Source organism: Eulemur rufifrons, chromosome 7 (assembly GCF_041146395.1).
Source record: "Eulemur rufifrons isolate Redbay chromosome 7, OSU_ERuf_1, whole genome shotgun sequence".
Taxonomy (NCBI): Eukaryota; Metazoa; Chordata; class Mammalia; order Primates; family Lemuridae; genus Eulemur; species Eulemur rufifrons.
Genome location: NC_090989.1, coordinates 207,631,861 through 207,658,463, shown reverse-complemented (window position 1 = coordinate 207,658,463; position 26,603 = coordinate 207,631,861). Strand labels below are relative to the sequence as shown.

Here is a 26,603-nt window from a genome sequence, read left to right as displayed (position 1 = left end):
GTAACAATAGCAGATACCGACATAGCACTATTAAATACATGCCAGGAACCACTCTAAGTCACATACACACACACCCAATCCTTACAACATATTCTAAGATATAGGGACCTTATTATTCCTGCTTTATAAACAAAGAAAACTGAGCTACTAAAGAAGAGAAATAACTTGCCCAACTAGTGAGTGGCAGAGCTGGGATTTGAACTCAGCACACTGGCTCATCTTCTGTGTTCTTAACCACTAGACACCCTGCCTTTTGGATGAGTCAGGGTTAGATAGGTGAGGAGTTAAGGGGGGTTGGGGAAGAAGTACAGAGAAACAGGGAAGGCACACTTGTGAAAGCTGTACAGGAGGTGTGAGGGCAGGGGCAGGAGAAAGGTATGTTTGAGAACATAAAACAAGGCATGGGAGTGTCCACATTGGAAGGTTCTGCAGGGGCCAGACCATGTAGGACTGTGAAGGTCAGGACAAGGGACAGAAAAAGGACAGAAAGCCATTAGGGGGTCTTAAGCAAGGGGTGGGGACACGAAAATCAGAATTCCAGTGTGAAAGCCACTTTGGTGTAGGTGAGAATGCACGGAGCTCTGTTAGGAGCTACAGCAACAGTCCAGACGACAACAGCTTAGACTATGCTGGTGAGTGGAGAAGGTAGATATTTAAGGAGTACAAATCACCAGGGCAGAGTGAAGGACTGCATTTCGGGGAGGAAGGGGCCATGAAGAAGGAAGTTCCAAGGCCTATTCCTGAGTTTCTGGTTTGTACGATGGGATGAACAGCATCTCACCGCAGGATGAGACACCTAGTGAGGACCAGAGGTTTGTGGGGAAAGGAGTCAGCTCAGTCCTGGACATGCCGAGCATGGGGAGCATTTGCGATGTCCAAGGGGAGGTGTCCAGTAGGCAGATGGAGCCCACGCGATTGGAGCCAGAGACGTATACTCTGGAGTCGGTGTGTAAATGACAATTTAAGTCACAGGGGTGCATCAGATCCTATAAAGAGGCTCTAGAGAAAGAGAAGAGGGAGAGCCCTGAAGAACTTGACATTTTAGGAGACCAGAAAGACAAGGATGTGCTTGCAAAGAAAACACTAAGAGGCTGAAAAAAACCAGAAGAGAGTAGTTATCACAGAAACTAATGGGAAAGTGCGTTTAAGAAGAAATCAATAAAGTCAAATGCTTCTGAGAGGTCAAGAAAGACGCAGACCGAAACATCTATTAGAGCTGGAGACGTGATGACTGTTTCAGAGGGGCAATGAGGACAGAAACTAGACCTGGGTGGAGCGAGGAGTAAGTGAGAGGGGACGAAATGAAGAAATACACACAACTCTGGAAAAGGTAGTTAAAAGAGGATGGGAGGTTGGGAGGAGAAGGTATTTAAAATAAAAGAGATTGAGCATGTTTAAAATGTTGATCGGAAGACCAGAGTTGGGAGGGAGGAGATGAATATACTAAATATACCAAAAATGAGAGAAGCTAACTGATAGTGTGAGGTTTCTGTCAAGTCAGGAGGAGAAAGGATCCAAGCATTGAGAGGGAGGAGAGATGGTGCTTCTATTTTACCATAAGGGAAGGAGACCAAGAGGCGTGCAGGTGTAGGCAGGTTTGTACCTTTGGGAGTGGGCAAATGAAGTTCCCACCTGATGGTCCTAACTTCTCTGTGACTTAGGAGGCAAAGTTGTGTCTGGAAAATGAAAGAAGAGGTGTGGGTGTGGGGATGATGGAGGAGGAATAAAGAGGTGGCAGTGTCAGGGTTTTGAGGAGCCAAGAAGGATTCAAACAGTCATTGTAGGAGGTGGGAAAAAGAGTGAATCCAAGAAACAGGACTTGCTCGGGGATGCTAAGGGCCCATTTCAGAACATTGGAGATCAAGTATTTACTGGATACACCAGTGCAACAAAAAGGAACTAAAAAGAAAAAAAAGAAAGAATTCACTGGCCCCACTCAGGGATGGGTACACGCAGAGAGAAGGCAGATGGGAGTCATCCAGGAAGGGGTTTGCCAGCAAGGTACAAGAATCCAAAGGGCAAGGGAGTTGAAGGGGCAAGGGTATTTCAGAACCTGGCGAGGGTGCTAGAGATGGACCAGGGACCTACGCTTCTTGAAGAAAAGAAGGAGGCTGGACCGAGAGAGAATAAAGGGGCAAGAGTCTGGAGGTCTGATGAGAGTGAGGCTCGTCACGGCAAAGGAGTTTAGCAAGTTGCTGGTGGAAAAGAGGGTATGGACAGAGGACAGTGTACTTGAATTTAATCCATTAATTATAGTTAATAATCATTCATTAGATTACTTGAATTATTAGTCTGATCATTAGTCAAATACATTAAGAAGATCAGCCCTCTGTGATATGACAAGGGGTTGAGATTTCTACTCTGTGAAGAGCTCTTGGAAATCACTAAGAAAAAGACTAACAAACCAAAGGGGAAAATGAATGAAACACCCTACTTGGCTGGAGATTCCTCTTCCAGGGTGCCCTGCTCCTCCATCGCTGTGGACTCCTCCATGGGTGCAGTCTGCTCCATGTCACTGAAAAACAGCAAGGACCTCTCTAGTCATACAAATATGTTCACATCAATGCCTTTGCTAAAATATATTGTCAAAGTAAAATAAAACATCTTAAACATATTAAGATGGAGAAAGCAAATTTTAACGTCCTTCCTAAGGACATGCTCTTCAGGAATTACACACATATACAGGGACCTACATTAAAATGAAAATGAGAAAATGGTCTGAATTGCTCATCCATATAAATTATTCCCCAAAATGTGGAAAGTTCTTTGAGACATAGAAGTTTCCATAAATGATCTAAAATTAAGAACAGATTTTAAATGATCAGAAAAAGTATTCAAAACTTATTATCCTAGAGAAGTACAAGTATTAAAAAGAGCCACGAAAATTCTTAAATTATAAGTGTTAAAAGATTTATTAAAAATACAAATATGCCACCTAACTTTTAAAAAAATGGTAAGAAAGTAGAAACAGATTCCAGAAAAGATGATTATGTATGATTATAAACAACCTGGTGATAACTATTACAAAAAAAATGAGGCTTTAAAACATTGATTTATATACCATCACATCTAAATACACAATCTACAGATTAGAAATGACAGCACAATGAAAATTAATTTGAATTTTAATACACGTGATTTTAATTCTTCCTTTTTATGTTAACATTAATCCTATCTGAACGTTACTTAAAAAAAAAAAGTCCTAGCGAAAGAAATCTCATTTTCAGTAAACTACTAAAATTAGTCATTGTAAATATGCCCATTAGAATTATTTTATAATCTATATACAGAATCTAGCAATTTTTCAACCCTGTTCAGAAAAAAGCTTCAATAAGAGCTTTAAAAATAAGTTATTTTTTAAAGTAAACATAAATTGAACTGCAATAACACAATAGATTTTTTTCAACTTCAATAATGTTTTTATTCTCAACTCCAAGCTATTGTAATCAATTTTTAAAAAGAACTGTTTCTGAACACAAAATTTGAATTAACTTTTATTTTTTAAAAACAGGGTCCTAAATCAAATGTGCTCTGTGCATGGAAAGAGCATGGCTGCTGGTCTGCCCACCGGAAGCCCCTTCATAAATGGTCACATCAGACTCATCCCAGCAGGGATCTGAAACATCCAGAAGCCCCAAGTCTAGCCCCAGGAGCAGTGCTAAATTACTTCAACTTTTTCTTTATTCCCTTCATCGTGGAATAAAACCAAGGGGATAAAAAACAGGTTTACTGACAGTGTACACCTTTTGACAATTAAAAATCACAAAAGGGTTACAAAGATATGGGGGGGAGCAGAATACAGAAAAACAAAGAGACTGTAAAAATCAGCATTCCTTAAACTTGAGCGATTGATTTTGCAGAAAAGAAAAATCACAGATCTGCCCCCATGCTGACCTAAATTATCTTATGAATAACATAAGAATAAATATTGAATAAACATAAAACTAATGCCATGCTTACAGCTCTTATATAATATGACCAAAACTACAAAGCAATTACATTTCAAAATCAGCAACAATTATTTTAGCAGATTATACTATTTTCTTGAAAGTAAATTGCCAATGTTGGATTAGAAGAAAGATACAGCCCCAGCGCCTGTGTTTATATTCTGACATCAATTACATTAGTACAGATAATGCCTATTTGTGTAAGCATGGTTCACAAAATGATGTTAAACACTTCAAGGCTTTGTCATTGAAGTTCAGATTTAATCAGACTTCACACTTAACCGAATCTTTGACTGCTAACAGATTTTCACCAAATGCTGCCTGATAATGGCATAAAATTGCCTTGCTCTTTACAATAAAAGTTGCAAGGCAGCATTATTGAAAACCGCATTTGTAAGAGTCTATTCCAATTGTTAACAAGAAAATAATATCTGACATACTTTCTAATTACTGCAGATGGAAAAAACCCTATTGTTAGCATAGACATTATTAAACTATTGAAGAAAACCAATCCTGGGATGGCTCGGTCATACCAGTTTGAAAGCATCTTGTCCTTAAATCCAATTATTGCTGCTGACGTCTTCAAACGAGAATACTAAACTACAGGAAAGCTCTCACACCCACTATGCACTGTGAAGCACTTGGCCTTTGCCAGCCACGAACACATCACTTACCGTGTTAGATTCACCTCTACTTTTTGTCTCACTAATCAACAGTAGAGCACGTAACTCCACCGCACTACACCGTTTTTACAATGTCAAGTCAAAATCTTCGATTTATTAAAAAATTCATCTTATTCTAAGAAAATCTTTCAGTTACAAATTATTACAACCTAAGAGCGCTGACTTTATAACTCCCAAACCAATCCAAAATGAGTGCCATGGGGATCGCGTCATTTTAACACCAGGACATGCCAGCCTACCAGGAGCACAGGCGGTCGGTCACCTCTTCATGTTACAAAACAAGGCCAACGCTGGCCCTGCAGGATAAGTAACCGCTTGGAACCAAAATGATTTTAAGTTCAAATGGAAACTGAAAACAAGTGGTAGTATTAGATAAGGTGGTAAATCAGATAATTTAGAAAGTGGCTGTACTATCTTTGTTAAAATACATTATAAAAGTAAAATAAAACAAAATTGAAAGATTTGTCATCGAGACCCTATGGAACCCCTCATTAAGAAACATTTAAATTTCTCCCCAATGACAACACAGACCAACTATGGTAGTAAGTCTAATGTTATTACATTTGATATTCTTTTTTACTTTTGTCTTTAAGGACCACAACTTAAGAAAAATAAGTTCATGTACAAAGCTCGTACTCTTCAAAAGAAGAAAAGTGGCAGTCTGGTCCCCTCGAGCCTGCAGACGAGTGGAAAGGCTGCTCTGCAACCTTGCTCACGCTGCGCTGCGCTGCAGCACGTCTGCCTCCTTCTGTGCAGACACCAGAAAGGCATCGTCCCTGCGCTGTGAAGTGACAGAAACAGAGCAGACCAAGGACCTACCCTAACTAGCAAAATAAATGGCACCAATCTGAAGCACCGTGAGACCTCAGAGAAATGTCCAGTTTGTGCCTCTGGTAAAACTTGTCAGTAAGCTTCGATCTGCAAATGACCACAAAATCAAGATGCAACATCGAGGATCTACAAGAACTCTGGAAGGTCACAGAAAAATATAGAATACCCAGGAATTTAAAAAGCATTCCAAGGCATGTGCAAGTGTACTGTGCCATATACTTGGGCCATCAGCAAATACACTGTCACAAACTAGTCTGGCTAAAATAAGATAAAATAATAGAATTTTAAAAAGAGTTCTAAATCTAATTGCAATATAGCAAAACTGTTTTAAAAACTTATCTCATTCTTGGACTTCCCAGCCTCCAGAATGGTGATAAATAAATTTCTGTTGTTTAACCGCCCCCCCCCCAAAAAAAAAAACAAAACTTATCTCATTAAACAAAAGCCTAAAATCCATCTCTACTTAGGGGCACACGAATAGAGTACACATAAATATAAAGCACAACACACAAAACATCAGTTTCAAGAAAAGCAAACAAAGATGCGGAGATTTCCACCTAAGTGAAGGTTCTCAGAGGGCACACACTTGCACCATACCTGGTATCTTTACCTGATCCCCAGGTGCGAACTCCACATCCACCCATGTTGTCTTCGGTTCTGATTGCTCTAGAGAAAGAGAGAAGATTCCCTTTAACTGGAATCTGCTCTCCAGCCAATCTCCAAAACAGAAAAAGTTGATCATAAAAGCTGTCCCAGGATCAGCTTCAAACAAGGGTAATAGCATACTAATATATAGTTAACTAAACATTGACACAAAATAAACAGATTCATACCATGTATTATAAAAATCTTAAAGTGAAAATAGCATTTACAAAGAAACTTACATTTTATCACTCCCACCATATCTTTCAAAGTCTCGTTTCCCTCTGTGGTCAAAAGTGTCAAAAGCTCTGTTCCCGGGACCACCTCTGCCTCTGCTTCGCATCCCCCCTCTCGGGCCTCCACGTCCTCTCAGTGGCCTGTCTCGATCAAACCTATCAACTGGCCTAGGAAGAGATGGGTATAATAAAAAGTGACGAATTAGATCAAAGGTTGAAGACCTTTTTGAGAAAAAAATTCTAAAAGGAAATTACGGCTATAGTACACAGTACAGAATGGTAGCTTGAACAATAAACTAATAGTTAACCTTTACTGAGCATATATAATAGCTGGCATTGTTCTGAGCACTTTACATACAGTAATTTAATTGTCACAAACAAATCTATAATATACAACTATTGCCCACAGGTGAGGAAACTGAAGCACAGAGGAGGAAGGTAATTTGCCAAGGTCACACAGCTGCTAAGTGATGGAGCCAGCCCAGGAGAGCAGGTCCCAGACAGGCCTTGTACGAATCTGCGTGGAGCTTCCTTTCTCTCTCTGGATCTAGTTTCTTTATTTAAAAAATGAGGATGTCAGATAAAGAAACTCTAAGGTTCATTCCCATTCTAATGCTAAATCTTTAAGTTAAATTTTTAATGTTTTAACTTAAACTTCAAATTATGCCCCCTCCCAAATCTCTCCCTCCTAAACACACCACCAGCTAGTGATGTTTGGGACTGAAAATCTTGCCCTGCTGCAACCTGACTTCTACCCTATTACTCCACATAAATGCCCAAGGACAGCTGAAGGCTTCTTTCTTATTTCCTCTGACCTTTCTGGCTTCTCTCTCCCTACCTGTCCTTAAAAAATTATCTTTGGAATAGGTAATACCCAAACACGGTACAAAATTCACAGTGCTCCTCAGCCACTCAATTCCACTTCTCAGAGGCAGCCACTTCCAGACCCATACAAAGCGGAGAGCTCTGCAGCCTGCCTTTCGCACCTAACCATGCGTCTTGGCACTTACACACAGCTGCCTCCCTCGCCCTTCTGCACGTGATCTGAGCCAAAAGACCAAGAAGCAGTCCTCACCCTGCTGGATAGCCGTCCGTCCTTACCTGCGTCAGCATTCCCACCTCCCTTTCCCTATTCGCTGCTTCCTTGTTTCTAACGCTGCTCGACCCTGGTTCTCTCATTTGGGTCTCTCTCTGATTCTAGGACACAAAGCCAGTTGCTTCCAGAACACCTCCACCAGTACACCCGGGGGCCCGGCATACACATGCCCAGTGCTGGGCCCTTGCTCCTCCTGTGGTCCCTAACTCACAACCCAAGAGAGGACCAGTCACTTCTCCCTCTTCTTCCCCTCTGCCACATCAAGCCCCAGCTCCAGGGTGGGATCACCCACTCACTTCTCCTCACACCCATCCCTCTGCCATGTCTCTGGCCACTATCACTCTTTCTGAGGACTTGTCTCCCCCTCCACTAGACTCTAAGCTCCTGTGGGAAATGACCATACCTTCTTCACCATTATAACCCTAGTCTAATAACTGGCCCCAATAAGATAAATATTTTTTAATTTGTCAAGGCTTTTAAAAACATGTAAAGCAACAACAAATTACTTAATAGAGGTCCTGGCATCAAAAAATCTAGTGGCATTAGTAGCTCAAATACTCACACTAGAAGTATCTATCTTCCAGTCTACTTTTTTTTTTTTTTTTTTTTTAAGGGAAAGGGTCTTACCATGTTACCCAGGGTGACCTCACGCTCTCAGGCTCAAGTAATCCTCCCTCAGCCTTCTGCCTCCCAAGTAGTTGGGACTACAGGTGCCTACTACAGCACCGGGTTTGTTCCAATCTACTTTTACGGCTAAAAATGTTACATTAAAAAACTGCCATATAACAGTGGGTAAAAAGATACAAAACTCACAATTTTCCTTACTCGAAAAGGTGAAGAAATACAGAAGTACTGATTATTAACTTTTTTTTTTTTTTTTTTGAGACAGAGTCTGACTCTGTTGCCCCGGCTAGAGTGCAGTGGTGTCATCATAGCTCACTGCAACCTCGAACTCCTGGGTTCAAGTCATCTTCCTGCCTCAGCCTCCCAAGTAGCTGGGACTACAGGCACTCGACATCACACCTGGTGGCTAAATTTTCTATTTTTAGTAGAGATAGGGTCTCTCGTTCTTGCTCAGGTTGGTCTCCAACTCCTGAGCTCAAGCGATCTTCCCACCTTGGCCTCCCAGAGTGCTAGGATTATAAAGCAGCACACCTGGCCCACCATTAACTTTATGCCAGTCTCTTAAAGAAACAACATCCTACATAAATTCTCCAAGTTGGCTTTTCTGTCTCCCACGTTCCCTGACCAAAACCAAATTTTTAAATAGAAACCTGATTCTAAACTATGGCAAATATCTAAAGCAGGGTTCTAAAACAATAACAAAAGTAACAATAAACTCTTAGCCAGGAGTTGAACAGGGCAATAAAAGAAAAAAGTCTACCTAAAAATTAAGAGGAAATGATGAGCAAAAACATATGGAAAATGTCACAGTCAAAACCAGGTCTAAATTTACAGAAGTCTGGATCAGATACCAACAAAATACCAAACTCTTTTAAAATACAATAGTATACTGAAACCAACCCTAAAGATAGCCCTGGGCAGTCTGGTACATTTTAATCCCTTTAAACCTGCGGTCCCCAACCCTGCCTGGTACCGGTACCAGTCTGTGACCTGTTAGGAACCGGCCTCACATCACCACCTGAGCTCCACCTACCCCCCCACACACTCCACCCCCACCCCCAGTCCATGGAAAAATTGTCTTCCATGAAACCAGTCCCTGGTGCCAAAAAGGTTGGGGGACAGCTGCCTTAAACCATTTCTTCTTTACTCCACACATTTTCCCCAACCCTCAAAATAATGCATTCGCAACTGCCTCTTTGTAATCCCTTTACTATTATAATATATATCTTTTTTTTTTAAAGGTTGGTGAGGGCAGAGGAATCCCATACTCCACTTAGGAAGTCTTATTTGTGACAAACTCACAAGTAAACGGAAACAAAATAACATCTGAGCCAAGCACTCTGCTTTACACACCTGTAATTCACTCTCTCCCAACAATCCTGATAAGTACGCATGAGCAGCTGCTTTATAGGTAAAGAGACTGAAGCTCGCGGAGATGGTGCTGTTTAATGGGTATAGAGTTTCAGTTTGGGAAGACAAAAAGTTCTGCAGATGGACACTGGTGATGGTTACACAACAGTGTGAATATGCAGAATGCCACACTTAAAAATGATTAAAATGGTAAATTTTATGGTATATATATTTTACCATAATTTTTTTAAAAAGCTTCTTTATGGGGGATGAAGGGGTAAACATCTGAGTAATTCTTTCAGAACAGGAAGTAATTTTAAACGGCCAGCAGTAAACTACAGAATGGCAGAGCCAAAATGTATCCAGACAGAGGCAGACTAATTTCCTAACAGTCTATGTTCTAAGAGTTCAATTAAGTTCATTTGGAGCCTAAGGAAAAATTCCTACTGTATTAAAAAAAGTAGTTGCACTCCCAGAATATGTACCAGACATGTCTTTGTCTGGAGCAAACACATACCAAGAGTTAATCCTAGCACCATTTATGACATTGTTTCTATGGCAAAACATGTGCTCTGCCTTAGAGGAATAAAATTCCATGTTAGTTGGCTGTGACCAGAGTATACACACATCACTGAAACTCTGGGTCTGTTACCTCATTTATAAATCGAGAGAGTTGAATTTAGATAATCTTTCGAGATTATCAAGATTTTATAATTCTGTCCAATAAACATGTACAGTATTCAAAGAAATTTACGATAACATCCTTTTTCACTATCAAAGGAGCAAAGATCAAACTTTATTGTATTCAAGTTTGGAGAAAATGGTATGAGAAATGCTCTCATAGATTATCAGTGACAAAGCAAATTGATAGGTTACTAGAATAATGATTTGTCACTATGTATCAACAGCTCCCCAATCCCCCAGTATTGTCTGTCTTCATACTACATGCAACCACCCAACTTAGCATTGAAACAAGATGGGTCCTGATCTGTATACACAACATCCACCTGAGAACCACTGCTTTATAACCTGAGACTCGACTTCCAGGTCTCCATCTCAGAAACTCCCCACACATATAGAAAGCTGCTCATTAGGTATTATTTATACACAAAAAAGTAGAAGCTGAGCAAAGGTCCAACACTAAGGGAATGATTATGATACATCCAAACAAGAGTCATTAAAAATGCTTACTAAACATTATTAATGACATGGAAAAGACTTGTGCATGTCAAGTGGAAAAGAAAGAATATGAAGTATTCAGTGTATATGCATTATCATCTTAACATCTACCATGAATAGAAAAGAAAGGATGAAAATAGACCAAAGTGTTAAAAGAAATCTCAGATGGTAAGATAGGTGGTTTTAAGTTTTTTATAATTTTATGCATTTTCTAAATTCTCTAAAGTGACTATAAATTATTTTTATTAAAGATTTTATAAGCCTTTATTATCAGAAGTTATCAAAAGCATTTCTTAACTAAAGAAAATATCTTTTCTGATATCACATGACATAAAAAAATTCAAATTTCCTTGAAAGTAAAAATTCCCTACATATTTCTAATGTGAAGTACTAAGAACACAACATTAATTCTGTGATGTTCCTGCCAAAAGTGCATGACCTATTCTATGAGGCAACATCAGAAAAACTCAGTCTGGGATGTGCTACAAAATAACTTGCCCATATTGGTTGAAAAAAAATGTCAAATTTGGCCAGGCAAGGTGGCTCACACCTATAATCCCAGCACTTTGGGAGGCTGAGGCAGGTGGATCACTTGAGGCCATGAGTTTGAGACCAGCCTGAGCAACACAGTGAGACTCAGTCTCTACAAAAAATAAAAATAAAAAAATTAGCCGGGCATGGTGGTGCACGCCTAAAGTCTCAGCTGCTTGGGAGATTGAGGTGGGAGAATCCTTGAGCCCAGGAGGTTGTGAGCTATGATCGCACCACTGCACTCCAGCCTGGGCAAAAAATCGAGACCCTGTCTTTAAAAAAAAAAAAAAAAAGACAAATTCATAAAGATAAAGTAGGACTAAGGAGCTATTCCAAATTAAAGACTAAATACAATGTATATTCCTGGATTGAATCTTGAACAAGAAAACATTTCTGTTTTTGCTAAAAGGATATCATTAGAACGACTGGTGAAATCTGAGTAAAATCTGCAGATTATATAATTTGGAGAATTATATAACAGTACTATATCAATGCTAATGAGTTTGATAATTGTGTCATGTTTTTAGAAAATGCATTTAAAGTATTTGGGGATAAATACAACTTACTCTCAAACAACAAGGAAACAACATTGTGGGGGGAATGATAAAGCAAATATGGGCCGGGCGCGGTGGCTCACGCCTGTAACCCTAGCACTCTGGGAGGCCGAGGCAGGTGGATCACTCGAGGTCAGGAGTTCGAGACCAGTCTGAGCAAGAGCGAGCAACGTCTCTACTAAAAATAGAAAGAAATTATCTGGCCAACTAAAATATATATATAGAAAAAATTAGCTGGGCATGGTGGCGCGTGCCTGTAGTCCCAGCTACTCGGGAGGCTGAGGCAGTTGGATCACTTGAGCCCAGGAGTTTGAGGTTGCTGTGAGCTAGGCTGACGCCATGACACTCACTCTGGCCCGGGCAACAGAGTGAGACTCTGTCTCAACAAAAAAAAAAAAAAAAAAAAAAAAAGCAAATATGGTAAAAAATTTAATATTTGGGGAATCTGGATGAAGGGCATATGGGAATTCTTTGTATAATTCTTGCAGCTTTTCTGTAATTCTGAAATTATTTTTTTTTTTTTTTTTTTTTTTTTTTTTTGAGACAGAGTCTCACTCTGTTGCCCAGGCTAGAGTGAGTGCCGTGGCGTCAGCCTAGCTCACAGCAACCTCAAACTCCTGAGCTCAAGCGATCCTACTGTCTCAGCCTCCCGAGTAGCTGGGACTACAGGCATGCACCACCATGCCCGGCTAATTTTTTCTCTATATATATATTTTTTAGCTGTCCATATAATTTCTTTCTATTTTTAGTAGAGATGGGGTCTCGCTCTTGCTCAGGCTGGTCTCGAACTCCTGAGCTCAAACGATCCGCCCACCTCGGCCTCCCAGAGTGCTAGGATTACAGGCGTGAGCCACCGCGCCCGGCCTGAAATTATTTTTAAAGAAAAAAAATCCCTCCAACAATCCCATATCCCACCCTACTCCTACCCTTACATGTGTATATTATTTCACTTAACAGACTTCTTTTCATGTCACATATGAAGATCTAGTTTATCCTTTTTAAAGACTACATAGTCTTGCTACTAAAAAAAGGTGGCAACACAGATTTGTGCTTTTTTTTTTTTTTTGAGACAGAGTGTCACTCTGTTGCCCAGGCTAGAGTGCCGTGGCATCATCATAGCTCACTGCAACCTCAAACTCCTGGGCTCACACAATCCTCCTGCCTCAACGTCCTGAGTAGCTCGCCACCATGCCTGGCTAATTTTTTTCTATTTTCAGTAGAAACAGGTCTCACTCTTGCTCAGGCTGGTCTTGAACTCTTGACCTCAATCAATCCTCCTGCCTCAGCCTCCCAGAGTGCTAGGATTACAGGAGTGAGCCACCACACCTGGCTGGGTTTGTGCATATGAATTACAATTTCCTTATTTCCACAGAATAAATCCCTGAAGTGAGAAAAAAATACCCAGATGCTTCCAAAAATAAGCAGCTCTAATCCAAGAGGCTTTGAATAAGAAGTAGACTGTGGCCATTACACAGGAAATTAGAAGTAATCAACTCCCTTCCCAGCCCCCCCAAAAGAATGAAGCCTTTCTATTCCATACCCTTCTTGCACCAACATGGTTGCAGATATACCATCTCAATGTTTTCAATGTGAAACTTCTAGGTGAACAGATCTGTAGATCTGCTTAGCCCTCTCAGACTGAGCTCTGGAATTTTTTTTTTCTTTTGGTTTGCTTTTAATAGACTCTACAAAATCATGTTCTTTGGTTAAAACTTATAGCCAGGATCCTAAATGGAATTAGTGAAAGACTTTGAGAATAATGGCTCCCTTGACATTTAAACTGTACATTACTTTAGTTTTCTCTTAGCCTTTATCTTCCTTGAAATGTGATTCATTAGTTGTTTCTGTTTAACCTCAGGTCTGTGCTATACAGGTATATAGATCAAACAAAAGCTTTAGGCAACAAGCACCCATCTTGCTAGTGCCAAGCATAAGACACATATACTACCTTTCTGTTGCTATATTACTCAAGAGTGACATAAGACTGCACCTGCCCAAGACCATCTTCCATATCAGAGTACTTTCTAGGGAAGGTATGCCAAGCCAGAAATTGGTATTACACATCATATCAGGTTTCTCTTCAAATTTTATCATGTTAGCCTGTTGAACTGATCATGGAGCTAGGAATTTGTTTCAATCCAGTTAGTTCAAATTGGTTATGCTAAATCAAAACTATGATTATGTCCTTAACCTCAAATTATATCCCCAGTCTAGAACCTCAAAAGAAAATTTAACCAGTTCAACACACTCTTGTATAGTTTTTTTTTTTTTTTACAAGAGTGCTTTGCATAGTTACCAATAAACATTTTTAATTGTACAATCATTTCCTGAACCAAGACATAAGGTCACCTATGAGATAAATGGAAGATCCTTCATGTGTCACCTAAGGCAATACGATCTGCTACTTACATTGGCAAAACATTCCTAGCAATGGCACCATGAAAAGGTCAAAAAGGTTATTAGTTTTCTGAAAACCCTTCTGGTTCTCCCCACCCTGGCAGCTGTGGACTGACTGCAGCACATACTTTTCATCTGTGAACTTCTCAGCTGTAAAGTCCGCCTGCCTCTCAGTCTCATAGGGTCGATATTCCCTGTAGGGTCTCCGCTCGGCTCTGTCAAGTGTCACCTCTGTGCCCCGGTTATCATTCCATCCTTGCTGCTCCCCTCTTCTGGGAGTTCGCTTCTGGCCTGCCAGTGGAAAATCAAAGCAGAGAGCTGGAACACAATGTCTGGAACAGCATGGTGTTACACTTTACAGGTACTTTGAAATTTCACTCTCCTAGAAATAAGCGTCATAGGAAAATTTGGGAAGTTTGGAAAATTGCAGAGAAGAAAAAAGTTGCTGATACTACTACTACCCAGAGTTTTTTAATAAAACTTTATTATTATGTTTCCCCGATGTCCTAGAAAGTACGGTAAGACAAACTATTAATATACAAGCTCACCTATAATTACAGGCATCTCCCAATAACTGTGACAGCCATGGATATATTTTACTAAACTATATTTCATAAAAGTAGCTGTACCAAAACATGGTATATATAGAAAATTAAATACATACCCTGCATTTCAGATTATACTTTCAGAAACTCAACCACACATAAAACGAGGGCACTTATGGCTTTATCTTCAGCTACCAAGGTGTTTTTTTAAAACAGTTTGTAGTGTATGTTGTTTTATTTTGAAAACAGATTTTCCTGCTCTTTGATGGGATTTATACATTTGCAATCATACTTCTCACATATGAGCCCAAACTGCTATTTGCCAACTCACCCAAGGGCCAGTCAGTACTTAAAGAGGGAATCTCTTTTGTCCACTGAGAGTCCAGCACACAGCTGGGGCAGGACAAGGTGCTGGGACCACTGCAGTTTTTTTCCTCTTTTTCCTCTCACTTCATTTACTCCCCTCTAGTTTTATTTGATGTTTGAAAAATTTTAAGCAAAGGCTGTTTGAAACCATCTAATATTTGGTAAATATGTTGTGGAGAATTTGTCACTTCTTAAATAATCTTCCAAAAATGTCTATATTTTTGGTATAATCTTAAAAAGATCTTCTCTCAAACATTAGGTGCCATTTTTACTATGGTAGCTTCAATTTTTCTTAGCATAAATTATCCTCCACATTAGTTGTATAGCTATAAAATTTTAAATTCATTCAAATTAGTGGGTATATTTTTTAACTGCTAGATCCCTCTCCCACTTAGACAGATACACATAACTCTTAAGGGATATATGTACATATGCATTTTTCTATTTTCCCACTTAATATTCCCTACCTGAACTTTATAATCTGGGTACAGGTAAATGTTAACTGGTACTTTAAAGCAAAAATCATGTTTATGACATCACTATTTATTCCTTGCTGACATAAAGTATTTTTTTCAAGTTCAAAAAGTTGCACAACAGATCTAAGTTAATTTGATCATAATTTTAATGTCCCATAACCTAGAGATATTTAAATCCAATTTGTATCCTATACTGAGGTCACAATCTGAGTTTGTGATATGTTTAGGATATGGGAAAGATGTTATCATAAATAGAGCATCAAGACAGTGACTGACACTTGTGCCCAGGTGCCCAGGAATATGCAGTGTCAGATGTGTGGACACATATAACACTAAGAGATAAAAATTAAGAGGTATTCAAAATATAAGGTAGAAAAAATTATTATGAAAGTTAATTATCTAAAAAGTTGAAAATTATAATAGATCATGACATAACAGTCATCAGGAAATTTATCAACAGTAACAACACTTTTCCATACTTTTACCTCAGTGTAAAAAGAATGTTAATACAGCTTCGATTTCCTGTTTGCAACCTGTAGTTTTAAAAAAAATCTTTTAAAATAAATAAATAAATCTTTTATTATCTTCACTGAACTACAGAATTACTTAGGTGCTTATCCCACCTTTCTGCTTCCTCCAAGTTATTTTTTAATTGTACCAATTAAATTTGGAATTCACCATTCAAAACTTAAAATATGACATATATTGTACTTTATATTAAGGCCTCTTCCACAGTTTCTGTGTATAAATTGAAAACTGTTAAGTAAGGTTCCCTATTTATTAGTTATAAATACCCTGCAAACATTTCATTCTTCCCTCAAACCCCCCCCCCGCCCCCAAAGATAATTAGTGTCCAGTTTTTTCCCCATGATTTAGTACTAAGAGATCAAGACTGCAACTGAACCTAGCTTGTTTTTCTGTGCTGGTTCAGCAGCTCCAACTGGAGAATGCAAACACTGCATTTCACTAGCCCTTTCCAATAAAAGGCTGGCACATGCAGCGTGGTCACTGATCTAAACTAAGCCCATATGAAGAAACAGAATACAATAAAATTTATAGTAAGATTTGCTACAAAATAAAGTTGAGGTTTGGCTAAAAGACCAAAGCTCTGAACGGCCAGAAAAGCAAAGCTGAAACAGCCTCTAATGACTTCAAGAATGAATTTATTGTGCAAGGGTCACCACCCAAGGGTTTACTTATATCATTAGATAGACATTAAAAACCTATGTTACCATGGGCAAATCTTATGATTTCCACTTTCTTCTGGCATTAATGCTTCTATTATATGTCAAACATGTCTTTGTCTACACTAAGCATTTGCATATAGAATTCTAACTAAATTTAAATTTTTGAGTGTTAGAAAAGTACAGTCCTTCATATCAATTAGGACTACAAAACCTTGAGAAAGCAGCTAATACCCATTACAGATAAATTTAGTATGTAACTACATAAATGGAAAATAATGAGCTGTCTGCTCCTGAAATAACACATACTTGAAGAAGAACTACAATGACAAAATTTCCATTCTAACTAGAAAATCAACTAAGTATCTTTAATACAAATTTCAAAAGCCAGATCACCTGGACTGGGAACTGACCAAAAAAAAAAAAAGTTACATGCATACCAGACTACAATGTCAAGTGCGAAAATCAGGTTGAAGCCCAGTTTATACAAGTTTAGAAAAAAAATAGCTCTGGACATTTATGTGTATAAACACAACGTGTTAACAGCAGGAAAAATAAAGGATCATTTTACCTCACACAATTCAGAATTGCTTAAAATTTATAGCAAAAATACATGACATTTTTAATTTTTTAAAAGGCTAAAAATCAATATATTAACAGCACTAACTGCAGTTTCACACTCTTCTAAAGGATAGAGTACATAGTTTCATTTGTTAAAAAATAAAGGAAGAAAAGCTTAGTCTTCCCCAATTCTTTTATTAGCATATTTATCTAAACAAATTTAAGAGAAAAACAAAGAAAATAATATAAAATTTAAGTATCTCAAGTCTGTTTAGATAGGCTCATAAATGTACTGCTTACCAGGGGTCTTGAGATAGCCAATAGCATTTTTTATCATTTTTAACATCTTTGTGTGATGACTTGATTTTTTGATTCTCAAGTAACGACTCTGGATTTAACTTTTCACAAATAAAGGTAAACCTTACCTAGTTGCACACGTCAAAGCCCCAATACTTAAACCAGGCGGTGTTTTCTCGGGGCTGAGATGCACAATTTCTATCAAGCAAGGAACAAGCCAATAAAGCCGAGTTGAATACACTGCCAAACGTTGGCTGGAGTGGTCAAACTATACATGGTAATAATCATCTAACACTCCGCAAACCTTAAGGCTCCTGCCTTATTTCAGGAAAACAGAAGAAACACAGGTGGGGTGTTGCTGACTATGCCACTGACGCACTTCAGGTGAGAGAAATGAACTCTGAAGCACGTTCCCTGTATGCAGAGAGCATGCACCGAGCGGTGCATAGGCCGTTCTTGCCAAACAGGGCGTGGGGAACTTTGAATATTCTCGTTGGAAAGGTTAAAAACGTTTTCCCTAAAAGCAGCCTTGAGTTAATTACAAGTTACACAAGCCATCATCACAGGCCGGTGTACTGAAATACGACGCCGGCTGACTACTGGAAGCTCCGGTACGAAGAAGGGACGAAGGCGCCCCGCACGGGCCCTGACGTCACGGGCCGCCCCGCGCTCGCCCAGGCCTTCCCTCCGTCACAGAGGCCCCGAGCCCGGACCCCGGCGCGATTCTCTGCGCCGCCCGGGCTCTCGCCACCACCCGCGGAGGCCGGCGGCGCCCTCCCTCTTTCCCATCACGCTTCTCCGTCCGCCTCCCGACCTGAATCTTGCAGAGGTTGGGCCGGAGGATGGAGAAGGTCCTGCCAGCTCCAGATCTGGGAGCCCCGCGGTAGCGACCTCGGTTTCTGTCCCCGCATGCCACCCCAGCAATATCCCTCAACTTTGGCCAACTTGTCGTAAAGGCTCAGTTCCAGGGTTCTGAGACCCCCCTCTAGCTCCAAGCCTGCACTCTCCCCCGGACCCCCAGGAATGAATGGGAAAGGCCAGAAGGGGTGTGAGCCCCCGCCCCTCTTTTCTACCTTCGCGGCCACAAGCACCCTCAACTCTCCAACTCTTCCCAGAGCCCCCTCCCCTTTCTGGAATCGGTTCCAGTGACCCGGGCCTCACAGTGGGAGTCGGGGCGGCTGGGGAGGGGTGACCTCCGTGACCTCATTCTCGTCCCTCTCCCACCCCGGGCGCCCGGGTGCCGGGCGGGACGTGCGTACCGGGCGGCTGCGGGCCGCCCCCGGGGCTGTCCGGCTGCTGGGCGCCGGGAGCCGGGAGGCTCTTGCGCTCCTTCTGGGACTCCCTCCGGCAGCCGCCGGTGCCGGGTCTGTAGCCCGAGGCCCCGGCTGGGCTCCTGCCGCCGCGGCTGTTGGCCCCGGCCGCCGCCGCCTCGTCGCGCCTCTTGCGCTGCAGCTGCTGCTGGCGCCGGCGCTCGGCCTCGCGCAGGATGTCGAACGGGTCCGACTCGTCGTCCAGCAGCTGGTGGAAGCGGTTGGCCACAACGCAGCCGAAACTCTCCTGCATCGCGGAGCCGGCGGCGGCCGCGGCCACGGGACTCCCCAAAGCGCCCTTCATGCCGCCGCGGCCACTGCGGGCCCGCCGCGGGCAGCCCACGCGAGCGAGTCTCAGCAAAGCCGGCGGCGAGGACCCATCCTGCCCGCCTCCGCCGCCGCCCTCCCTGCCAGACCCGGTCCGGTCCCTCCCGGCACCCGCCCCCGCGCCGCCGCCGCAGCCGCCGCTGCCGCCGCCCTCCCAGCCACGCCAGACAGCCAATCAGCGCGCGTGGGTACGCCCCTTGTCCTAGCGGCACGCCTGCAGGGCCAATCACCGGGCTGCTGCTGCTACGTCACGCGACCTCTGTGCCGCTCCCCCTCCGACTCAGCCGGCGGGGGCAGGGCCCACGGGGCGGAGCTACTGGCTGGAGAAACTAGTGGTCCAGGCAGCTCGGACTTACGGGTGGGTCACGGCCATTCTGTGGGTTCTTCGGCTGGGTCCATATTCGTTATCGACCACTCTTCTTTGCAACTTATATATAGTTAATACAATTAGCCATTCAACAGCCATATGATGAGCACTTAACTGTGCCAGGCGTTATGTTGTAGGAGGTACTACCTCCGTGTTTTTATGGACCTTATTCTGCAGACTGAGAAAAAGTGTCCTGAAGAAAAAGCACAGAGTTCTCTAGAAGCCTACAGCAGACGGACCTGCCCTAATTAGGAAGTGACAGTTAAGCTGAGAAAGAAGGGTGAAAAGGGGCAGGAGGAAGGAAGGCGCAGAAGTCTTGAGGTGGGATGAAACACAACCCATTGGAGCTGGAGGAAAAGCAGTGTAATTGGAATGCAAAGAGTTGGGGAGGGCCCTATTTGGTCTTTATCCTAGGAGCAGTGGGAAACCAGTTTTAAGCATGAGCAGACTTGTGTTTGAAAAGGACACTCTACCTGCATTATGAAGGAATAGTCTGGAGAAAGATCAAAATAGATGCAGAGAGACTAAGCAGAAGACTGTTGCAAAACTCCAAGGAAGAGTTGATGATAGTGACTTGGATTAGGATGGTGGCAGTGGAGGTGAAGAGAGTGAACAGATTCCAGGAGTTGGTGATGCACTAGGTGGGGGTGATGAGGAAGAAGAAGGTATAATGACCCCTGGTTTTCTGGCTCAGGCATCTGAATGGCAGTGCTTAGTCACAAAGAAATAGGGCACTGGAAGAGACCACGTTTAAGAGAATCATGAGTTCAATCTTGAACATGTTGAGGTTTGAGTTAGGTTTTTGTTTTGGTTTTTTTTTTTTTTTTTCTTTTGAGATATTCAGTTGAGGCCTGCAGGTCAGAGGAGAACGCTGGACTGGATTTCCTCCAGGAAATCTTGCTTGGGCGCCAGTGCAGACAGTCTTGGCAGCCTATCCTATAGGCAGCCTATTCCCTCTCGTACATTTTTCCAGAACCTGTATTTTGTTCAGGCGTGAGGTGGCTGTATGCCCCAGGGGAAGCCACAAACTTGATTAATCTTAAATCATTCATTGTACCTAATTCCATTCCCTTGCCAGTGATTAGTGTAGGAATAGGCTGTGGAGCAAATCAGGCAGAACTGATCTGGGCAAAAGTATTCTGGGAAAATTTTTCTTGCACCTAAAAAGGGATTGAGAAGGATCTCCTCACTTCTGTTCTTTGGTCCTTGTTGTGTGAGGAGGACATGGTGCCTGGAGTTGCTGCTCCTTATTGTGGCCATGAGAATGACAGAGCAGACAGATGGAGAAGACCTAGAACTTTGATGTTGTTGAGCTGCCAAATTAACCCACTTGGGAACCTCCCTATCTCAGACTTCTTATTACGTGAGATGATAAATGCCATTATTGTTTAAGCTACTCTGTGTGTGTTTCTTGCATCCAAAAGCATTCTGTTAGAGCATCTTGCTCAGGTGCTTCATCACCAGCTGTTACTTTCCTTTAGTAGCAAATAGAAAAGGCATTCTTAATCTTAAATGCCGCAAGGTCTGTGTTTTAGTCACTTATTCAATTTTCTGTCATTCCTGAGGAGGACAGGGATGATGCCTGTCTTATTTATTGCAATTTGTATTCCCAGTGCTTGGCATGCTAGGCAGCTGTGCAGTAGGTTTTCCGTGAATATTTGTTGAATGACTGAAGAATTTAAGATATTTGAGTTAGCAAAGATTAATGCCTGTATTTTCTACCCAGAAGAATTAAAGGCAGATGTTCAAACAAAAACTTGTACATAAGTGTTCATAGCAGCACTATTCACAATAGCCGAAAGGCAGAAATGACTCAAATATACATCACCTGACGAATGGATAAATAAAATGTGATACAATGGATTATTATTTGGCCATAAAAAGGAATCAAGTACGTGTTATAACAAACCTTGAAAACATGGTTCTAAGTGAAAGAAGCCAGACACAAAAGGCCACATATTGTATGATTCCATGTATATGAAATGTCCAAGATCCAAAGAGACAGAAAGCAGGTTAGTGGTTGCCAGGGTGGGGGTAGGGAGAACTTAATGGGCATGGGGGTTTTCTTTGGGGGCACTAAAAATGTTCTGGAACTAGATAGTAGTGATGGTGGCACAAAATTGTGAATTCACTAAATGCCACTCAATTGTACAATTTAAAATGGTAAAAACAGTAAATTTTATGTGTGTTTTACCACAATTTAAAAAAACAGAAACAAAAGCATGCACTTTGGAGTCAGACCAAGGTTTGAGTCCTGATTCTGCCATTCAGTAACTTTGTGACTTTGGACACGCTCCTTATTTCTGTGCCTCAGTTTTCTTATCTATAAAATGGAAAGAATAATGGTCCCTACCTCAGAGAGTTATGGTGAAGACTGATGAGCTAATACATATGAAGTGTTCAGCACAGTGCCTGGCACAGAGTAAATCCTAAATAAAAGTCATTGTTACTATCAATGTTATCAGTATAATCATCATCATTTTGAATCAGGCTTAAGCGTAGGTAGAGTCGTAAAGGGTCTTTGTCATCATGAGGTTAAGAAATTTCCAAAGATTCTTTATACACCAGAATCACCACATGCACCAGACAGCACACTGAGAAGCACTGCTCTGAACAAAGTTGTCTCTGGCATCTTTTAAGCTGCTCATCACCAAACCACAACATCAAGGAACCATTGAGAGAACAGCCTGTCATCTTCCTACTGGACATCTGGAGTCAGCCCACTCCCCTATCTTCTTCCTATTTTTCTTCTAAGATAGCCAACTACTGCAAGTCCTTAAAGCATACCCCGTGAGCACTGCATCCTAATTTCCAAATCACAAATGCCCGAAGCAGTTGTAAATGAACCAATTGTGGTTGTTTCAGGATTAAGAACACCTTTAGAACCACTGAAACAGAGATGAGTAGTGTCTAGCTGGTATCAGCTGGTATTAGTTTTTTATGGGGCTGTTGATTACTGTAGAATTTACTGATGGTAACTTATTAAGCAACCTCATATTTTTTACTGACCATTTTCCTGCTGGGAGACTGCATCCTTAAATGCATTCCTAAAATACAATTCTACCACATTAGCATGAGTTATTAACAACATTGTGTTTAATGTGGTCAGTTTAATAGACTGATCTTTCTAATAATCTGAGATATGAAAACAATCTGTAGTAATTATAATACCAAACAGAAACACACACACACACACACACACACACACGCACATATCCATATGGCATACGGAAATAAAGCACATCAAAAAAGCAGTGAAGTGTGGATGCTAAATAATACCATCAGCCCTTCTGTGGTTATTATATACATTCCAGTGGTAATTTATTACCAACAATGGAAATTCAGTGAAGCTTACTGTATACAAAATGTAAATTACCTTGAGTTACTTAATAGAGGAGTTCCATTAGGAATAATAAAATACACTAAAGTCTTCCATATTGACTTGAAATTCACAGAACAGTCAATTGAGAGTTTGAAAACATGTAGCTTCATTGCTTTCAATTACATGCAGAGAGCATCACCTGGGTGAGGACCAAGGTGGAGGGGCCAACCCAGGCTGTAAAGGATGTAAGTTCTTGTTAATTGCCAAAGAGCTGCATTCCATCTACTCTGTTTACCACTGGATTACTGCTCTTTGCTTACTGTTTCTCCTCTCTAAAATTAGGATGATTATAATCTGTCTTGTGTTCCTCATATGGTTGCAGGGAAAACAAAAATTAAGTCAATTGAGAAAAGTAAAAAAAAAATCACACTATTTTATAATTGTTTTTACTTGTATAATATATGCAAGAACAGAACTATTTTTCCTAACTCTAAGAGGATCTGATCTGTCTTTTATGCCAGTTGAATCAATTATAAGATCAATGAAGATATCGTTCCAGTTTAGCTATTCCAAGGTTGATAAGTGCATTCAAATTAAGCTTCCCACAACAAACGAATGAAGCAAGTACATAGTCTCAAAGTTAATAAGTTAACACCTCACTTCTCTAAGGATGGTCTGTGGACCAGCAACTTCCACATCATCTGAGAGCATTCTAGAAATGCAGAGTTTTAGGCCCACCCAAAAGCCACCGGATCAGAATCTACACTTCACAGTATTCCTAGGAGATGCCTATACACAGTAAAATTTGAGAAGCACTGAGCTAAAGTAAAAATACAAAGTCAGCCGTTGGATCTGTCGATAACAACTGATGAAGCCTGATCATCATTTGCGGCTGAACAGCTTACCTTTTCCTAGCAGCTGGTATGTTTGAGGTGATCAGCCTAGGACCTAGGCACATGATTGGAAAAGGTAGCCTGACCACCAGAGAGGGACAGAGATTCCTTGGCTGGAGCACAGGTCCGTGCATTCTGGGTTTCCTGGCTGTCTTGCCGCTGGAAAAAGCAGAAGCCTAGCAGGCAGCAGAAAGAAAAACCACTTGGGGCCAGGCAGTGGAGAAAAAAGTGTGTTCTTCAGGAGCCTGGTGAGCAAGTCACCCCAGAATAGAAAGAGAAAAGCTCCCTCTACTGACAGTGCTTAACATCCCTGCTGCTGGCAAAGGAAAACTACTTAAAAGGGCCAGATCCATTTTCACAGAGCAGGCAATGAAGGGTGAATTTGGAGCTGCGAGGCAATGCTTTAATAACTTGTACATTATAATGCATTTAACCAGTTTCCTATAAGTGTACATTTTGGTGTTTCTCATTTTTCACCATTCTCAACAATGTTGCTATGAGTGACCCTAGGCATATATATTCTTACCCTTGAATGATTTTCAGTATTGAAGAGAGGGACATGAGGAGATTTGCATCCCATTCTTGTGTTAATCAAAGTAAGTCCTGGGCTAAAGTTGGCTGGGGAAAATGTAGAAATCAACTGCTGCCTGGTTATTTAGAGATGGCCCAGGGCCTTGTCTGGAGTTGGCCACAGTTGCTTTCTTAAGAATCACTGTAGCTACCAGGAAGAATATCTATTTAAGAAGTCTTCATAGGCCCCAGACTTCATCTCCCATCTCTGGGTGGTCATCAAAGCCTGAGCTCATAGCCATCTGGGCCTCTCCCAGGGTGACACACCCCCACCCTGCCGCCCCCAGCACCATCATAGCTCTTTCAATTCCTTCTTTATTTGGTGCCTGAGGAGCCTATTTTTCACCCTTGGAAATATTTTTAAATTTGTATTGTCATATTAGAAACATTTATAGATGTTTGTAAACAGAAGCAAAACCTCTAGAAGGCCCTGTTTTCTGCATAAAAGCCTTGTCTTACCCTTCTTTGCCCTCTTCACCCCCACCCCAGCTCCTACCCAGAAATCCCTCAAATTCAGCCTACTGGGGCTCACTTCTTGAAGACATACCTCAATCCACTTACCAGCTAAGCACCCACAGCGTGCCAGGCTCTCCTCACAAGGATCCTGAAAGATAGATGTTATTGCCACCATTTTGGACACAAGGAAACCATGGTTAAAAGCCTAAACAATTTGTCTGAGGTCACAGAGATCACCAGTAGTAAAGCTGGAATGTGACACCAGATTCCCCAAGCCTAAGCCCAAAGCACAGCCATGTTTTAGAAAAAAATATAATTAGTCTAACGGGGAAAGACCCAGTAGGCTTGCTATCTTCTGTGTTGGCTCAGAAGACCTCACCATGCCCTGTGGTCTCTGACGGCCCCTAAAGAAGTCCTTCCCTATTTGTTCTGGCCCTGGTGGCTGGCCTTCCTCCAGTGACCCTTCCCATGGGCATCTGAACACCTCTTCACACATACAGAGGCTCTCTCGTAAGTCTTTGTCCTCAAAGGCATCGTTCTCTTTGTGGTGTTCTCGATCTAACTAGGTGTTACTAGTGAGGGGGCAGTGGTTGCTGCTAAGGGGATGGGCCCTTCCCTCGTGGAGCATCTCTTAGAGACATTACTCTGGCTGAGGCCATTCACAGGCAGTGAAGATTTCACCAACCTTTACTGGGCATCAGGTGTGTGTTAGGCCCAGTATCAGGCAGAAGTACAGGGTGTAGACCACCCACCTTTGTCTTTGATTATTGGTTCCCAGAGGACCTGGCCATCCTTTACTTTTGTTTTCTTGTATATTTTTCCTGATTACAAATTTAGACACACACACACACACACACACACACACATGCACGCACAAAGACCCTCAAACATCATCAAAATACGTGACACAAAAATCCTCATAATGTGCTCCTCCCCCCCAAATCATTATTAACCGTTTGGCATGTTATTTGTTTTGTATTTTTAAAAATGTTAATAGACTATTTTTTAGAGCAATTTCAGGTACACAGCAAAATGGAGCAGAAAGTGCAGAGGGTTCCGTGTGCTCCCTGCCGCCACACACTCAGCCTCCCCACTGTCAACATCCACCACCAGAACGACACATTTGGTACAATCAACAAACACACACTGATATATCATTATTACCCAAAGTCCATAGTTTCTATTAGGGCAACAGCTTGGTGTTGTACATTCTGTAGGTTTGAGCAAAGGTGTAACAACATGTGTCCACCATTACAGTATCATACAGAGTAGTTTCACTGCCTAAAAATCCTCTGTGCTCTGCCTGTTCGTCCCTCCCTTCCCCCCAACACCCGGCAACTACTGATCATTTTACTGTCTCCAGTTTTACTTTTTCCAGAATGTCATATAATTGGTCTAGTACAGTATATAACCCTTTCAGATTGGCATATTATTTTTAGAATTCTTTATCCCTAAGCATACATGATTATTTGTTTATTATTTATTAATTTGCCAGGGATAATATCAAACATATTGTTTATCTACTTTCTTCAGGTAAAACTATGTCTTGGCTCTATTTTCTTGACAGTATATAAAAAAAATTGTGATAGTAATAATAATAGCTAACCTTATTGAACATGTACTATGTGCCATGTACCATTCTACTATAAAAGTTTTCCATGTGTATTATGGGCTGAATTGTGTCCCCATAAAATTCATATGTTGACATCCTAACCCCCAGTCAAAATGCAACTATATATAGAGACAGGGCCTTTAAAGAGGTAATTAAGTTAAAATAAGGTCATTAGAGGGAACCCCAATCCAATATGACTGTTGTCCTTATAAAAAGTGGAGATTAGGACACAAACATACACAAAGGG

At 41.3% G+C, this 26,603-nt stretch overlaps 1 protein-coding gene across 1 annotated transcript in view; it reads right to left on the bottom strand.

Moving 5' to 3' along the window:
* The window catches only part of HABP4 (hyaluronan binding protein 4), a 35,556-nt gene extending 16,343 nt beyond the window's left edge, over positions 1–19,213 (bottom strand). The window contains exons 1-5 of the mRNA XM_069474058.1: positions 18,759–19,213; positions 14,199–14,361; positions 6,346–6,507; positions 6,059–6,127; positions 2,435–2,515 (exon numbers count right to left, since the gene is read on the bottom strand). Of these exons, the coding sequence (XP_069330159.1) occupies positions 2,435–2,515; positions 6,059–6,127; positions 6,346–6,507; positions 14,199–14,361; positions 18,759–19,113 (830 nt within the window). The 5' untranslated portion in view covers positions 19,114–19,213. The remainder of the gene's footprint in view (positions 1–2,434; positions 2,516–6,058; positions 6,128–6,345; positions 6,508–14,198; positions 14,362–18,758) is intronic.
* Positions 19,214–26,603: the final 7,390 nt, after the last annotated feature.